The following is an 18,918-nucleotide window of genomic DNA, read 5'->3' on the forward strand; positions in this document are numbered from 1 at the left end:
CCCCACCTTGTTTCAGTCCCAACCCTCGAACTCAGCACCACCTTCCTAACCTGCAATCTCCTTCCTGACCTTCCGCCCCCACCCCCAGTCTGGCCTATCACCCTCACCTTAACCTCCTTCCACCTATCGCATTTCCAACGCCTCTTCCCCAAGTCCCTCCTCCCTACCTTTTATCTTAGCCTGATTGGCACATTCTCCTCATTCCTGAAGAAGGGCTCATGCCCGAAATGTCGATTCTCCTGCTCCTTGGATCCTAGCCTAGTTACAAAACCAATCTTTTAATTTAAATCTTATAAAATTTGGAGCGAAAATTAACTTCCATTGAGGGTACCCTCTATTATTTAAGTTCTCCTTCAAAGTGGAAAAGATCTAACCTGCAAGCATTAAAAGTCCACCTGCCATCTTTAATTGTACATCTCTAACCACAAATGAGCTATTCCAGGAAAATTCACAGTGCTGGTTCTGACACATAGTTTGCTGATTGATTTCAGAAGTCTGCAAGGAAAGACCTGTTCTGTGACTCAGGATGGATATTATCCAGATACTACAGCAGAAACTGACCTCTCACTACTTTTTCTTACTCCCAGTAACTCTTAAGCCTTTTTGTACTGAATTCATGACTCAACATTGAAATCCATGACAGGCAGGGTGCAAGGAAAGGTGCATAAATGGGAACCCTAGTGTCTTTTTTCTCTTTGTGTTTTCCTCTCCATTGACCACTGGAGAGATTATTTCACAGTCCTGCAGTTTGTTTTAAAAACCTTCAGAAAACTGCAGCTCCCATTTTGAGAGCCTGTGATAGATGGATTATATTCACTGCACAGTAGTTCTAGTTTCTAACTGTTCACTGTTGAACCCTTGGATTACCTGTCGTTCATATTTTGTTCTATTAAGTCCGCACTAGCAGTTATTTGAATTTAAAGTTTTATGTAATGTTATGTAGAATATCTTCATCAGTTGGGGAAAGGATGTTATAATTTCGATGTTCTCCCAAAGCATTCAGTTCACAACCAAAAGGAAAGAAGGGAAAAGATAGTGTGTAAGAAAACATAAAATGGCACATGTAATACTTTTCAAGAGTAAAAAAGGTAGTTGAAAGGCTGGATGGGACCACTTTGAAAACAAACTAGCAATCCAAAGTGCTTGGCTGAGCTGCTACAAGTATTTTGTAGTTGTATTTATAAAAATGAGAATCCTATCATTGTTGCAGTAATAGAGAAGGTAGTGGATAAATTGTATGGACTAAAAATGAAGCGTTCTTAAAAGCTTGGTAACACTTAAATAGAAAATGTCACTTGTACAAATTGGACTGTATCCTTGGTTGTTGAAGGAAATAAAAATGGAAATGATAGTGGCTATGGCTACCATCATTCAAAGCTCCTTGAACATGGAATTGATTCTAGAAAACTGGAGGATAACAACTGTGTTGTCTTAAAAATGGGGACAGCAAAAAACACAACAACCATATTCAGTCAACCTAATGCAAATAGTGGGGAAGGTTTTGCAGATTATAAACTGCAACAAAATTAATTTTCACGAAGAAAACATGTTTATAAATAACATACAGAATGCGTTAGACAAACTCAGCATGTTGGCAAGAGTATAGCAGTGTATATGGACTTTCATGAGATATTTGATAAAGTGTCAGAAATCAAATATATTAGTAAAACTGATGTTCATGCGTTTAAAGAAATATTGGCAGAGGGGTAGTAAATTTACAAAGAAACAAAACAGTAGCAGTGAGCATAGAAAATGTTGGAGAAACTTTGCAGACAAGTGAGCTTCTATGATAAAAGCAACAAAGTGAGAAAGGTCAGACGTCTGAAACATTGGGCAGAGTTTTCCCTGTTCCAGGGTCATGAGCTTGGGGATGAAGAGAGCTATGGGAAAATAGCAGAGAGCCTTATTTTTGCAGGTTACAATGCATTCTCACCCCTGAGGAGGTTTGTTTTTTGTTCATGAATGTTGTTGCTGGCTAAGCCAGAAGGTGTTGCCCACCTCTCATTATCCTGGAAAAGGTGGTGAACCTTTTCTTGAACCGCTGCATTCCTCAATACTATTAGGAAGGGAGTTGCAGGAATTTTGAAAGAATTCTGATACGGATCCAAATTGAAGTGTGGCCTGGATGAGAACTTACAGTGATGGTGTTCCCATTTATGTGCTTCCCTTGTCCTTCTAAGTGGTAGAGATCATTTTCGTTTGGAAGGTGATGATGAAGCAGTACATTTTGTAGATGGTACACACTGCGGCTGCCATGTGAGTGGTGAAAAAAGTTAATGTTGAAGGTAATGGATGAAGTGCCACTGAAACTGGTTGCTTTGCCCTGGGTGGTGTCAAGTTTCTTAAATGTTGGAGCTGTACAAATCAAGGCAAGCTCAGAATATTCTATTCACACACCTGACTGAAGAAACACAAGATGAATTGCTCATCACAGAAATTAGCTCAGTTTCTAATTAGTGTTAACCCCCCAAGATGTTGACAATGGGGGATTCGCTGATGATGATGCCATTAAACAGCAAAGAGCATTAGAATCATTCATGGAGATTATCATTGCTTGTGTAATGTAAATTACTTGCCACTTATCAGCCCATGCCGAACAAAGTGCCATCATGAGCAAGCATCACCACTTCTAATCTTATGATGGAGGGTAAGTCATAGGCTGAACCATCTTCAGCTGCTTCATCAAGGATACACCCTGTGGAATATATAGGGGCTTTTCTGGGACAGAGGTAGTGTGTATAATTCTAAGCCAGGAAATCCAGTTTCAAGTCTCATCTGCTTCAGAGAGGTATATAATAACATCTCTGAACAGGTTAATTAGAAAATGTCTACCCTGAGGAACACTTAGAATGATGTCCCGAGACCAAGGTGATTAACCTCTGACAACCATAACCACCCTCCTTTGACTTAGGTGTGACACCAGTCAGCAGAGGGTTTGTCATTGACCCCAGATTGGAATTGCCTTGCTTTTCATGGAACTACAGAGAATATTAAAACCAATAACTATTTACAAGTCCTTTCTCTTAAAGCCTATCTTCTACCTCCCACTCTACAATACTAGTCCCTGATTTTTTTTTTAAAATCCCGATTTAAGATTTACAAAACAAAAATCACATTTCGCAACGGTCAGCTTTAACGATTCTCCTTTGTAGATTTTCCTCTGTAGATTCTTTCCAGGTCGGCCTCTGTCCTGCACAGACAGGTACCTTTTAAGAAGGCTGTTCAGCTAGCAGTCTACATTTGTTGGTCTTTGGCAATTCTCCCCATCTGTTCAAAATGTCTGGTTTTATATCCCAAAACATCAGATCATTTCATTGATTTTAATATGACCAAAATACTAAATTCAGGTTGATTGGGTTTTGGTGCCTTGGGACATAATTTAAACTGGCCAAATTCGAATTTGTTTTTATTTCAACCCAGATGCTGCTTTTTTTTTTGACTAAATGTTACATTGTTGCCTTGTTCGGGACTCTGTGCTTTGTCAGTCCTTGCTAGCTTTTCAACTCTCTTAAACGTACAGTACATCTCTACACCTTCATAACACTCTTACCTGCACTATTATGGACACATGAAGCAGTGACAGAGAGAATGGTGGGGAATAGGCTGCATATATTTTTCCCCACTTGTTGGTTCCAACTACCACAGCTATGTCTTTTAGGACTCAACCAGCTCGATCAGTATTGGTGCTTATGGGCCATTTTGTCATATCCATCAGTGCTTCCTCTAAATGGTGTTCAACATAATGGTGATACATGTAGAGCCTCCTTCTGATTGTCCATATTAGGACCATATTTCAAAATGTGAAATTATACATTTTGGAAAGCACAAGAGGCTGAGAAAACAAAATCATACAATTTCAAAGCAGCTTCAGGTTCAGAGATGTTAGTGGCTCAGGACAAGTTAAGTTTTTGAAAGAAAGAGCCCTGAGCTTTATAAATCGAGGCACAGAGTACAAAGTAAAGGAAGTTATGTTGAAATAAAGCCCCACCTGGGGTACTATGACCCCAGTGTGACCAATACTGCACACAGGAAATTTACTAGAGTAGCATCCGGAATGAGAAATTGCAATTCTAAAAAATAAGATCAGAGAAGCTGGTGTTGTTGTGCTGAGAACAGAAAAAGTCTAGAGGAGATCTTATAAAACCTTTCATGATTTTCATTACTTCTTTTAAAAGAGTATTTGAGGATAAACTTTTTACAATATCAAAAGTGCCTATTACCAGAAAACACTGAAACAAGCTAATTGACAGCAGAACCAGAAGAAAACCATTTCCTAGTCTGTGATTTCTGATAATCTGGAAAAAGTGATTGGTAACTTTCAAAAGGGAATTGGATATCAACTGAAAAGGAGAGAACAGTGTAATGGGACTAATTGGATAGCTGTTTCAAATGGCCAGGACTGTCATAGGCTGAATAGCCTATTTTTATGTTGTCTGTTTAAACAAAATGTCTCCAGCAGTTTGACCAAGCTTTCTGAGCTTAAATATGCTCTACTTTCTGTGCTGTTACAAAATAGGAAGACCAATGCCTACTACCTTTAATTGATCATTTACAAGAGGCTAGAGAGGATTTGCTGCATTTTTCCGACATCCTGAGAAATGAAAAGTATTGGACCATACATGCTTTCAAACAATGCCCAAAGCAACACCTCTGAAAGCATCTACACTGTTGATTTTGCCAATAGTGTTAATAAATACTGTCTGTCTACTCAGATACTAATGACAGTTGAATCCATTCCTGCATCAGATTGGCATGAATGTACAAATTGCACTTATTGAAATTATTTTTGCTGTCAAAGATGACATGAATTAGAACCAAGCCTCGGTATTCTGGCTAATCTACAAATCAGAACGCCTTGTACTGGCATATACACAGCTAGGCTCTGCTGTTCTTTTAACTGAGATTCCCACATGTTTTTCAAATGAACTTCCCTGCATAGGTTCATGTCTCATGTGGCCTACAGTCTTTCCAAGAAAGAGTTGAGGAAGCTTTCAAATTTGACAGGAAGTGAAATCTGTGGTAACAGATCTCCCTGAATTGGTTAAATTGTCCAGTCAAGTTGCATTAACTTGTTTTTTTATTTCCTTGAGTTTAGAAGGTTGGGACTTAATCTAATCAAGGAATTCAAAATGATACAGGACTTTGGGGGAAGATACAAGAAGTAGAGGTTATGAAGAGAGAAATTAAGATATTCTTTTACTGAATGGATAGTAGAGATCTGACATTCTGTCCCTTAAAAGTCTGTAGATTAGAAGCCTTCCTAAACTTGAGTCACAAGTTCTGAGGCAGCAGTGGCCAACCTTTCTCTCCAAGGTCTTCTCTATCCCCACTATTCACTGAAGGCTCATGACAATTTTCAACCCTCAAATTGGGGTCACAGTAGACAAATGTTTAGAAAGCAGTGCTGTAGATGTTAGGCCAACTGAAAATTTCAAGACTTGAAAGATGTTTTATTTCTTGGGTGAAGGTATCAAGCAATATGTCACAAATCATTCTAAAAGGTTAATATACTTTATGACAGTAGGGTCGAAGAATAATTTGTTTCGTTCAACTATAATTTGTTTTCAGGGTTATGACAACACAGAGAGCAGTGTTCGGAAAGCCAGTGTATTTTGCCTTGTAGCCATCTATTCAGTTATTGGTGAAGATCTTAAACCCCACCTTGGTCAACTTACTGGTAGCAAGGTAAAATATTATTTTTATATATTTTATTGTAAAGCTTTAATTTGTTATTTTACTTAAATTGAAAATAGTTTTCTGTACTCAGTGACATAGCTACATACAACATTAGCAATTCAAGCTAAGAAATCAACTGTTTATATAATTTTCTTTAAAATGTGTGGTAACCTTTCAGGCTAACAATTATGTTTCAATGGATGATATTGGCAAAAGAAAACTCAAGAAATTGAAAGCATGCATAAAACAAATGTCACAACTTACATTTCTTAATGTTTCTTAGTTGTAAATTCAAATTTCTACATTTGTATGCAGTTTACCAAATGCATGGATTCCAGCATCCCCATTTACAATGAAAACTGTACATACAGGTGTCATAATATATTTAGATTCCTATGTCCCATTTTAGGTACTGCAATCTGACACTTTTACATTTGGTCGTTTCTATTACAAATGTGAATGAAGGAATTCATAATGTAATTATGTCAGTATTTCTTGGACCAATTACTTTTTGTATAGAGGTATAAGGTGATCTAAATAGTGGTTTTAGGGATTTCAAGGGGAATCTGGAATGCTCTACCTAAAGTTGTAGTAGAGATAGAAACCCCAAAGTTAAAAAAGTACTTGGACATGTATTTGAAGTTCCATCATCTACAAGGCAAAAGATGAAACTCTAGCAACTGAATGGCTCCTCTTTGGTTGATGCATACATGATGAACCAAAAGGCCTCCTGCCATGCCTGTAAATTTCCAAAGCGGTCTAAATTACATGGCTGAATGGATAAATACTTAAGAACTTCATTGGAGGTAAGCTGAAAAGCATTGTACCTGTATTTCTTTAGGAAACCCAGTCAGACAGTGCCATGATTCTAATGCTGAATGAACACTTTATTAAATTGAATTCAACAAACTTGGTAATTTGTAGGTTAGTATCTGAAAAGAACATAAGTTTTTGGTCAGAGAAAGGAACCTTGCAGACCTGTGCAGTCTGGCATATGTGTTACAGGCAAAGAAAAGGAATATTTTTCAACTAACACTGAGGAAAAATAATAAAACGTGACATCCAACACGTACACATAAATATAGGTATGAATTTTAAAAAGGGAGAAGGTCTATAATACAAACACAGTAAATACTGGAGAAATCCAGGAGGTCTGGCAGCATTTGGAGAAAGAATTAATGTTTTGCATCTGATAGTTTGAGTCCAATTTGACTACTTCAAAATGCCTTTGAAGAAAATTTGTTTTGGTCTCAAAACGTTAACTCTATTCAATACAGTTGATTGATCATTATGATCATTTTATACTTTAAATCCACTTAATAATCTCAGATGTTCTACATGAGCATCGAGGATTCTACATGGTAGTTCACAACCCACATTGGTTGTCAGTTATGTAGATTAGAATGCCATGTTTGTTAGAAAGTAAAATAATGTTAACAATATAATATGTACACTTAATTTTATATCACAAACAAGGTCATCACAAATATTTGAGTGTTATATGAAATGTTTAATTGTAACATTTGTGGCCTTTGTGAAATAAGTTGAATGCTTATCATCTTAACAGCCTCAATCTATGTGAATTCCATTTATTTTCTTAATTTGTGACATTTGGAATAGTTACATAATGTGAAATGTTTATAATCTTATACAAATACTTAAGCAATATTCATATCTCCATATTACTGTTTATTATATTACTAGAACCTATTCATCAGATTATATTTGTAGTTATGATTTATTGCCCTCATGATTTTTCCATTGAGACCATGATTTTTGCTGTTGGACGGTGTGTAGTATTTGCAGTCCTGTTTAAATCACATATATCGAAAAAGTAACATTGTAAATTTGTTTTGTGTTTCAGATGAAATTGTTAAACTTGTACATTAAACGTGCACAAACTGGCTCCAGCACAAGTGGCTCAGCGTCAGATCTCACTGGTCAAAGCTAGAAATAGCAGCTTTTTAAAATGAGTCTAATGGGGACAGAACAACCAGTTTTTCAAGACTCTTCTTTGGAACTTGATACATCACAGCTGTATACAACAAATGACTTTCCTCAGCCTGCATGTGACTGTTGCACCAGAATTTATTCCAGATCAGAGGAAACAGTATTAGTCAATTCAGATAAAACTCAAATCAATTCTTCTCATTCAGACTCCTGTGTTTCTTCTAATTAATGTTTACCAGTGTTACAGTTATATAAATAAAATGCTAATTATGATTAAAAAGGAATGCTTTAAGCTTCAGAAAAGTGTTTTTGCTACTATCCAGCAGCATTACAGTTTCCTTTTACTTCATAATTTACTTCTGGTTAGATATCAAAAATGATTGGTAAAGGATATGCCTCCAGTAAGTCAGACCAGAACCAGATTGAAGCAGTAGCAAACTGCCTTGTTTTGGGTGCATGCTGTCATAACAAAACTTTAGGGATTGTAACTTAATGTTTGTGCAAGAGCTGGGGCTAGAATTGTCTGGTTTTGCCAGTGTCACTTGTCTATTCACTGATTCATTCTGTTGTTCGCTCAGTAAAAGTAATGCAAGCTAAACAGAAGAAAGCTAGAAGAGCTGAGCATTCCTGAGCAGCAGCGCGTCATCTGTCCTATTTCTCAGTAGTAGATTTGTGGATAGGTACAAGTTGCGTGAGATTTGTACCTTTACAAAATGGACACGTGTCATCATCCCTTCTTCAAGCAGGGTGCATCGGAGTGGAGTGCTCTACACAAGCACGCTCAGTATGTAACTTGTTTATATTTAGTATGTGTTTCTAAGTTTCTAGTTTAATGAACAGGTAAAAAAGCCTATGTGGCAAGTTTTGCCTCAGCAGTAACTTTAAGTAGACAACAATTGTGATGATGCTACTGACCTCCTTGTCTGTGATGGCTTTGTTTAAATATTCCAGGAAGTTTAACATCAATTGCTAATATGTGTGTGCAGTAAATGAAGGTCATAAAATATTGACAGTGTCCATTTGGGAAAACTATGAAGGTGGATCACTGTGGAGATGTCAGCACCTTACATTAGTGTTCTCTCTACCTCTTATTGCGGATTGATATTCTTTCATCCTATTAATGTAACTTTCACTTGGAAAAAAAAAGTCTACTACTTTTACCTGGTTGAATAATGACTAACATTCAATGACATGTCCTAAGTCAATACTGGAAATAGTTTTGTTGCCAGTTGTTCTGTGATGGTGATGCTCGTGGAGCTGGATTTGTAAAGTCCAAAACTAAAAATGAATGCATCTGGTAAAATGAATCTCACTGGGAAAGCAAAACATGATCAGACTGTTGTTTTGCTGCTGTTAGGGAGTTGCCCTTTTTTTTGTTTAATGAAAAATTTGTAGAAATGTATTTAAAGATTTTAAGCAAATCGGTTACTGGCTTTTTTAGCACCTACATCAAGGATATAGTGTTACGTGAATAGTAATTTGGTTTACACTGTATTATTTGATGTATTTATAGTTATGTGCTTACAAATGTGCATACACTGGCAATAAACTGTATATAACATTATTATCTTGCTTTTGAGTCACAAAAGTTGATTCTTTTGCTATAATCTTTATGAAGTTTTGCAAAAGATTACAACAAGGGTTTGACAGATAAACCCTATGAAGCATGTATGAAGGATAATACCACTAAATATGTAATTGTTCTGATGAAATTATGGGGGAAAAATTGGTAATTTGTGGCATATGAATTTCCTATCAATAGTCAATACTTGTATGGGATGTGCTTTTAATGACTTCATTTTGTCCAAGTCTGAATCATTTATGTAGTAAATTAAATGTACAGAACTTGAATATTGCTGAAAAGAGAGATGTTGTCAAAGCTGTTTTGTCTTGTATTCATCAGGGCAAAACACAACAATACCAAATTTTAAATGGTCACAACAGTTTATGAGACTGGATAAAAAATAGCACTAAATCGTTGGCAAGTCAATTTGGATTACTTGCTAAATAGCAACATTCCAGCCACTGGGGAACTATAAGCACCCCATACCTTGTAAATAAGCTTTGTATTTTGAAAAATTATTCTATTTGATTTTCAGAAAATCAGCCCTAGCATATGAATGGTCACTCTTGGCAAGCATAAATGAGCCACCTATAACTAATTATCCTAAATTGATTGAGTGTAACTGTTAGAACATGCAGGATTGTCAGCAGTGCAGCCCAATTGTGGAATTACATCCAACAGTAGGTATTTGTTTTGTGTTTTGTAATTTTGGCCTGGTTGTGTACAGTTGCGTATTAAAACCAAATGAATGTGTTGTTTGATTTAATCAGCCAGCTTAGCTGGCATTACACTGGCACTGAAATTCATGCACAGTATGGTTCAAGTTTGTGTAAACAGAGTTTCTTTTTGAACTGCCAATAGCATCCTGGAAATTATCACTTGCATCACCACTGCATAGCAGGAGTATGAAAACGTCTTGCTTAACCTGTTCGACCTACCATTCAATTAATTGAATCAAACATCATTCCTTAAGCTATCCATGTTGAGTACAGACTGTACTCAACCAGTTCACGTTTGCAAAAGCCGAAATAAAATGTCTACAGTTAGATCTGATTCCATGATTGAGCAACACTTATTGAATAATCCTGAGTTCCCTAAGGCGACACTAACTATAAATTAAAATAATTAGTCAAGCTTGTAAGTGCCTCATTGCACTTGATCGAAGTGACATCTGTTCCTAGAAAGAGATGGATTCTCTGCAAGGACTGTGTTCAAACCTTTTTTTGAATGACATAGAAGCATGGCAGCCTCTAGTTCCCCGTTTCCTCCTTAATAGCAACACCTTGAACAATCAGAATCAACTGGCCAACCATATAACACCCATGTTCAATTATTCAACTGACCTACAGCTAAATGCCATGATTCTACTGCAGGACAGAGTGAAGATGCAATCCTGAGGTTAACTTCACCTAGTTTTGGAATTGGCCCTCATGCTAACAGTGTTATTCTAAACTACACACCAGCCTGCTGCTCCTCCTCCCTTTAATATCGAATTCCAGTATTTTCCCAATGACAGTTGTTAGGCTGGCTGGTCTATTATTTACAACTTTGTCTCCTTCCTTGAAAGCGGGAGAACTTAAAGTTGCAATTCAGATTAGACATTTCCGCCACAAATCATGGATGCCATGAAGCATAGTTAAAGAAAAGTAGACGAAAGCGATGAAGAAAGAAACTTGTATAATCCAGGAGTGGAGAGTCAGAAAATCACAAATGCTGTTATTTAAGCATTAGCCAGTGTAAAGAAGTGAACAATTCTGGTTTAATATAACTTTTTTTCACAGACAACAATGAAGAGCAGGAAATCCTTCAAAAAAAACTACAAAAGGTGGAAAACTCCCATTAAAGCTACAAAGAGAAGGAGAACTCTCCAGAACAGCAGCAATATACAGGAGAATCATCCCTACTTCAAAAATAAAAATCTCTAAAGAACATAAAATACTAATCACATCAGGAAGTCATAACATCAGAAATAGTATTGCCAGGAAGGTTTAATTTCAGAGGAAATTCAATGGAGAACAAATTTGACATCATGGAGAAAACCATTCTTGAGGTATAAAACAGCTGTTAAACTGGATACACAGAAGCTGAACAATGAAATATATTTCTTTACAGAATTCACAATATCTGGCAAATGATGGCATCAATTATTAGTATCAGTTCTGAAGGAGATAACTGGACTCAATGCATTAACTGTTTTCTCCCACAAATGCTGCCAGACCTGTTGAGTTTATATTTTTGTTTCAGATCACCAGCATCTGCAGTTCTTTATTTCAGCAGCAAGACATACTGAAAACTTTTGACAATTATTTCAACAGTAGAACTAATAAAGTTATTGAAAGAATATGATTAAATAGGCGAATATATTAGCCAGGAGATGCCATTGATGACTTGTTTAATGATTTATACAGACTAGTGGAGAGATATGACCATGGTGGCAAAGACAGAATTCAAAAGAGATCATTCCACATGCCCACTTTCCTGCCCTTTCCCCATAACCCTTGATTCCCTATTGATCAAGAATCTACCTCAGCCTCAAATATATATAAGCACACTGCCCCCACAGTGCTTTGTGGCAAGGAGTTCCAAAGACCCTCAACACCTCTGAGGGAAGAAATTTCTCTTCATCTCCCAATTTTTAAATTGGCACCCTGTGATTCTAAGACTGTGTCCTTGAGTACTAGATTCTCGTATGAGAGGAAATATCCTCTCAGCATTTACCTTGCAAAGCCACTTCATGTTTCTAAATTCCAATGAGTAGAATCCCAACTCCTTTAGTCTTTGCTCATTAGACGATCCCTCTATACCAGGGGTCATGTGAGTGAATCTTCTCTGAACTGCCTCCATGAAATAATATCTTTAGATTCTGAAGACTGCTCCTCCATGGCCTTGTGTAGTAGAGAATTCCAAATGTTCAGAACTCTAAAATAATTTCTCACCTCAGATCGAAGTGGTAATCCTTATTTTTAAATTATTCCTCCTGGTTTGAGACTCCCCAAACATCTTACCTGCGTATCCCTTTAAATATTTTGTCGGTTTCAATGAGATCACCTCTCTTCATAGGATATTCCAGCCATCCCATGAAAAGTCTGGTGAATCTTTGTTGAACTCCCTCTCTGATATTAATATCTTGAGATAAGGAAACCAAAACTGCACAGAGCATACCAATTGCAGTTTAACCAAGTTCCAAAAGATTGAAGCAAGACTTCACTACAGTACTCAAATCCACTAGCAAAAAAAGCTATATGCTATTAGCCTTCCAATTAGTTTGCTGCACTTGCATATTATTCTTTAATGACTTATCAACAATGACACTTAGATTCCTTTGTATATCTACACTTTTCAATCTCTTATCATTTAAAAAATACTTTGCACCTCTTTCACCTACCAAAGTGAATTGCCTGTCAGTTTTTTCACATTATATTCCAACTGCCTTTCTCTTACCTATTCACCTCTGATGTTCATCAGTCTGGTCCCAGCTCTACACGTGACCTCACCCGAAGATCCCATCAGTTGGGTAAGATTCTCCTCGGAAATTTCTGAATTCCCATGCCCCAACTTGAGAGTTACTATCGTCGAGAAGGAAGCCAATCAGCCCATCAGTTTGATCCCTATTTGGTCTCACTCACATTCGGTTGTTTTGGTTATGCAGTCCCAACACTCAATTGGCTTTATTGAGTACTGCTTTATATTAGTAGAGTCATTATTAAAAATTACTAAGACTGCAAAAAGGGTGAAGTTAGTCTTGAGCAATAAAACAAAATGTTTGATAGTGAATTGAAAGCCTATTATGTCCACAGAGATCAATAAAAAGGAAATTGAATAGGTAATAATATTGAGCTGTGATAATTTGTGCCCATTTTCTGCCACCAATTAAGATCAGTTTCACCACATTAGATCTCCTTCCATTTCAAAAGTTGGGTATTTCAACTTTGCTGTTGGTCATGTTTGTTGCTTAGTTTCCCATCCAATGTACTTTGCACATGACTGCATTAAATTCCATGTCATTTTTCAATTCATATACTAATTTTGTCCAACTATTTTTAAATTTGAGTTGTTTTCCCCTATTCCATTCTCCTTCCAAGTTTGGTATAATCAACAAATATAACCACTTTGCAAAGATTTATCTCTCTCTCTGCCTACCTGATTTATTTGAAGACACACCCTTAATATTTTTCCAAACCAGTGGTTCTATGGAATTACATTTAGAGGCCTGTGTGGGACTTGAGGGTTACTAACAAACCGTTTACAATGAAAACCAAAAGAACTGTGGATGCTGTAAATCAGAAACAAAAACATATTGCTGGAAAATCTCAGCAGATCTGACAGCATTTTTGAAGAGAAATTGGAATTAACGTTTCAGGTCCAGTCACCCTTCCGCGAAACTGTTCTGAGGAAGGTCACCAGACCCAAAAGCTTACAATGAACATTGTTTTACATTGAATGTAAGTACAAATCTTTTCTGCAACTGAAAATGTGGTCATATTGCGACTGTGCAAGACATTGGTTAGGCCACTTTTAGAAAATTGAGTGCAATTCTGGTCTTCCTATAAGAAGGATATTGCGAAACTTGAAAGGGTTCAGAAAAGAATTACAAGGATGTCACCAGGGGTGGAGGACTTTAGTGGAGAAAGTGAGGTCTGCAGATGCTGGAGATCAGAGCTGAAAATGTGTTGCTGGAAAAGCGCAGCAGGTCAGGCAGCATCCAGGGAACAGGAGAATCGACGTTTCGGGCATAAGCCCTTCTTCAGGCTGTTTTCCCTGCAGCGTTGAAGGCTGAGGGGTGATCTTATATTCCTGAAGAAGGACTTCTGCCCGAAACGTCGATTCTCCTGTTCCCTGGATGCTGCCTGACCTGCTGCGCTTTTCCAGCAACACATTTTCAGCTTGGAGGACTTTAGCTACAGGGTTGAATAGGCTGGGGCTGTTTTCCCTGCAGCGTTGAAGGCTGAGGGGTGATCTTATAAAGTTTATAAAATCATGAGGGGTATAGATATGGTAAATAGACAAGGTCTTTTCCTGGGGGTGAGGGAGTTCAGAACTAGAGGGCATAGATTTAGGATGAGAGGGGAAAGATTTAAAAGGAACCTAAGAAGCAATGTTTTCATGCAGAGGGTGGTGCGTGTATGGGATGAGCTGCTGGAGGAAGTGGTGGAGGCTGGTATAATTTATAATATTTAAAAGGCAGCTGGATGGATACGTGAATAGGAAGGGTTTAGAGGGTTATCGGCCAAGTGCTCGCAAATAGGCCCAGATTAAGTTAGGATATCTGGTCAGCATGGAAGAGTTGGATCAAAGGGTCTTTTTCTGTGCTGTTCATCTCTATGACTCCATGATTGTCTTAATACTGAGTTTTTAATGCTCCCCACTGCCACCTGATTTAATTCCTCTTATGAATACTCATTGCTGTTTATCCTTCAGTTTCTTTTAAAGTCATTCCTTAGGGTTTATTTAAAGTCAAAATGTGAAGATTTAGTGTAACTGATTTTTGATTTATTTATTCATTAATGTGATGTAATATTGCTGAATAGCTCGGTATTTATTGTCCATCCCTAATTGTCTTTACAATAAGTGGATACTTTGTCAAATGCTTCTCAGAAACTGCACAGTAAGGAGGTCTTTATACATTCCATTTGGGGTGTTACTTCCACAAATATGTTGAGGAGGTCAATCATAGAAAATAAGACCAAGATTTGACCATTCAGCATATCGAGCCTCATCCACCATTCAATATGATAATGGTTGGTCCTCTCTAAAAAACATAGAACAGTACAGCACAAGAAGGGGTTCTTAGGCCCACAATGTTGTCCCGAACATGACGCCAAGTGAAACTAATCCCTTCTGCCAGCCCTTGATCTATATCCCTCATTTCTTGCGTAATCATGTGATTATCTAAAAGTCCATTATCATATCTGCTTCTACCACCACCCCTGATGGTGCATTCCAGATTCCTATCATATTCTGTGCAAAACTATTGCCCTTCACATATCCTTTGAACTTGCCCCCTCCCACTTTAAATGTATGTCCCTTTGTATTACATGTTTCAACTCTGGAAAAAGGATTCTGACTGCCAACCCTATCTATGCATTTCATAATTTTATTAAGTTCTATCAAGTCTTTCCTTAGTTTCCACTGCTGAAGAGAAAACAACGAGTTTTTCTAGCCTCTCTTTATAGGTCATACCCTCTAATCTGGGCAGCATCCTGATAAACCTCGTCTGCACCCCTTCCAAAGCCTTCACATCCTTCCTGTAATGTGGCGACTAGAATTGGACACAATACTTTTTAAGTGTAGTCTAACCAAAATCTTATAAAGCTGCAACATGACAGCCTGACTCTTGTACTCAATTCCCTGATCAATAAAGGTAAGCACACCATACCATCCTTTACCGTAGATAAAGAAAAAGGCAATATTAATTATTTTCCAGATGTCAATTTTAGCCAATACAATTCTTCAATAGCTTTTGGTTAATTCTCTGAAAGGCATGGGAACCAGGTGTCAGTGGATTTTTTTATTACATTTCAAATGATTACAGATATTGCTGAAACATGGGAATTTTGGTGTAGACAGAATGTTTTTCTACTGATAGCAAAGTCTATAACCAGAGGAAACATTGACATTAAGGGAGAATTGAGAAGTTTTTTTAATCATCAATTAATTGCTATGATCTGAAGTACATTGCCATTGGTAGCATTGCCAGTGGAAGGAAATTCAAATCAAAATTTCAGAAGGGATTTGGATTAATACAAAAATAAATACAAAATACTGTAGCTGATGGAGATGTGGAATGAAAACACTCAGCATATTTGAGAGCATCTGTGGAGAGAGAAACAGACTTAACATTTGGTGACTCTTAACTGGGCTGGATTAACATTTATTGCCTGTCTCCAGTTGCGCTGAGAAGGTGGCGGTGTGCTGCTTTGTTGAATTGCTGCAGTCCAGGTGCTATATGTAGACCCACAATACTGTTTGGGAGGGAATTCCAGGATTGATCCAGAGACACTTTATTTCCAAATCAGGATGGTGAATGGCTTGGAGCAGATCTTGGTGGTGGTGGTGTTTCCATAAATTTGCTGTCCTTGTCCTATATGGAATTGGTCATGGGTATGAAAGGCGTTGTCTTAGGATTTTTGGCAAATTTCTACCATGCATCCTGTAAATAGTACACACTGCTGCTATGAGCATGGTGTGGAGTGACTGAATGTTTGGGTATAATGGTGCCAACCAAGCAAGCTGCTTTATCTTGTATAGTTTCAAGCTTCTTGAGTGTTTTTGAAATTGCCATCACCCAGGCAAATAGGGAGTATTCCATCACACCCCGACTTTTGTTTTGTAGGTGGTAAACAGGCTTTGGGGGAATGAAGAGAAGAGTTACTTGCTGCAATATTCATCAACTTTGACCTGCTTTTGCAGTCACTAATTATTTGACAAGTCCAATTCAGTTTCTGGTCAATGGTAACACCCGGGATATTCGTAGTGGCTATGTAGTGATGTAAAAGGGGCGATGAGTAAATTGTCTCTTAGAGTCATAGTCATGGAGTCATAGAGATGTACAGCACGGAAGCAGACCCTTCAGTCCAACTAGTCGAGGCCGACCAGATATCCTAGATTAATAGAACATAGAACAGAACAGCATAGTACTGTTTCCTTGATACAGAACAGCCCTCGATGTTGTGCCGGTCTTTTATCCTACTCTAAGATCAGACTTAAAAATCACACGAAACCAGTTTATAGTCCAACAGGTTTATTTGAAATTACAAGCTTTCAGAGCACTGCTTTGTCAGGTAGCTAATGGAGTAGGATCATAAGACACAGATGTGTACTTCCAAATAAACCTGTTGGACTATAACCTGGTGTCGTATGATTTCTAACTTTGTCCACCCCAGTCTAACACCAACACTTAAACATCATAAGATCAGAATAACTTATATACCCTTCCTAGAATTATCTTCCATGTGCCTATCCAAGAGTTGCATAAATATCCCTAATGTATCTGACTATGCTACCACTGCTGGCAGTGCACCCACCACTCTGTGTAAAGAACCTACCTCTGACATCTCCCTTAAACCTTCCTCCAATCACCTTAAAATTATGCCCCTGTGTGATAGACATCTCCACTCTGGGAAAAAGTCTCTGGCTATCCATTCTATTTATGCCTCTCATCATCTAGTACATCCCTATCAAGTCACCACTCATCCTTCTTCACTCCAATGAGAAAAGCCCCAGCTCCCTCAACCTTTCTTCGTAAGACATGACCCCCAGTCCAGGCAGCATCCTGGTAAATCTCCTCTGCGCCCTCTCTAAAGCTTCCACATCTTTGCTAAAACTGAACACAATATTGCAAAAGCGTTCTAACCAGGGCTGTTTGGAGCTGCAGCATAATCTCACAGCTCTTAATCTCAATCCCCCTGCTAATGAAAGCCAACACACCATACACCTTTTTAACAATTCTATCAACTTGGGGGGCAACTTTGAGGGCTATATGGACATGAACTGCAAGATCTCTCTGTTCGTCGACATTGCCAAGAATCCTGCCTTTAACCCTGTATGCTGCATTCAAATTTAACCTTCCAAAGTGAATCACTTCATTTTTCCAGGTTGAACTCCATCTGCCATTTATCAGCCCAGTTCTGCATCCTGTCAATATCCCGTGCAACCTACAACAGCCCTCCACACTATCCATAACTCCACAAATCTTTGTGTCATTGGCAGACTTCTTAACCCACTGTTCCACTTCCTCATCCAACTCATTTATAAAAATTACAAGGAGGAGAGGTCCCAGAATCGATCCCTGTGGAACACCATTGGTCACCGAGTTCCAGGCTGAATATTTTTCAGCTACCACCACCCTCTGTCTTCTATGGGCCAGCCAATTCTGTATCCAGCCAACCAGATTTCCCTGTATCCTATGCCTCCTTACTTTCTGAATAAGCCTACCATGGGCAACCTTATCAAATGCTTTGGTAAATCCATGTACAGCATATCCACTGCTCTACTTTCATCAATGTGTTTTGTCACATCCTCAAAGAATTCAATAAGGTTTGTGAGGCATGAGCTGCCCCTCACAAAGACCATAAGACATAGGAGTGAAACTAAGACCATTCGGCCCATCGAGTCCACTCCACCATTCAATCACGGCTGATGGGCATTTCAACTCCACTTACCCGCATTCTCCCCGCAGCACTTAATTCCTTGTGACATCAAGAATTTATCAATTTCTGCCTTGAAGACATTTAGCATCCCAGCCTCCACTGCACTCTGTGGCAATGAATTCCACAGGCCCACCACTCTCAGGCTGAAGAAATGTCTCCACATTTCTGTTCTGAATTTACCCCCTCTAATTCTAAGGCTGTGTCCACGGGTACTAGTCTCCTCGCCTAACGGAAACAATTTCCTAGCGTCCACCCTCTCCAAGCCATGTAGTATCTTGTAAGTTTCTATTAGATCTTCCCTTAATCTTCTAAACTCCAATGAAAACAATCCCAGGATCCTCAGCCGTTCCTCATATGTTAAACCTACCATTCCAGGGATCATCCGTGTGAATCTCCGCTGGACACGCCCCAGTGCCAGTATGTCCTTCCTGAGGTGTGGGGACCAAAACTGGACACAGTACTCCAAATACGGCCTAACCAGAGCTTTATAAAGTCTCAGTAGCACAACAGTGCTTTTATACTTCAACCCTCTTGAGATAATTGACAACATTGCATTCGCTTTCTTAATCACAGACTCAA

General features: G+C 38.2%; 2 protein-coding genes across 30 annotated transcripts in view; both read left to right on the forward strand.

The window, feature by feature from the left end:
- The window catches only part of clasp2 (cytoplasmic linker associated protein 2), a 320,784-nt gene extending 313,129 nt beyond the window's left edge, over positions 1-7,655 (forward strand). For all 27 annotated transcript variants that reach the window (XM_043688861.1, XM_043688864.1, XM_043688871.1 and 24 more), the window contains 2 exons: positions 5,569-5,685; positions 7,541-7,655. In XM_043688861.1, the coding sequence (XP_043544796.1) occupies positions 5,569-5,685; positions 7,541-7,627 (204 nt within the window). In that variant the 3' untranslated portion in view covers positions 7,628-7,655. The remainder of the gene's footprint in view (positions 1-5,568; positions 5,686-7,540) is intronic.
- A 684-nt stretch (positions 7,656-8,339) lies between these two features.
- The window catches only part of LOC122549303 (upstream-binding protein 1-like), a 144,378-nt gene continuing 133,799 nt past the window's right edge, over positions 8,340-18,918 (forward strand). For all 3 annotated transcript variants that reach the window (XM_043688891.1, XM_043688893.1, XM_043688895.1), the window contains exon 1: positions 8,340-8,410. In XM_043688891.1, coding sequence (XP_043544826.1) covers positions 8,340-8,410 — 71 coding nt within the window. The remainder of the gene's footprint in view (positions 8,411-18,918) is intronic.

The sequence above is a fragment of the Chiloscyllium plagiosum genome, chromosome 4, assembly GCF_004010195.1.
Source record: "Chiloscyllium plagiosum isolate BGI_BamShark_2017 chromosome 4, ASM401019v2, whole genome shotgun sequence".
Classification (NCBI taxonomy): domain Eukaryota; kingdom Metazoa; phylum Chordata; class Chondrichthyes; order Orectolobiformes; family Hemiscylliidae; genus Chiloscyllium; species Chiloscyllium plagiosum.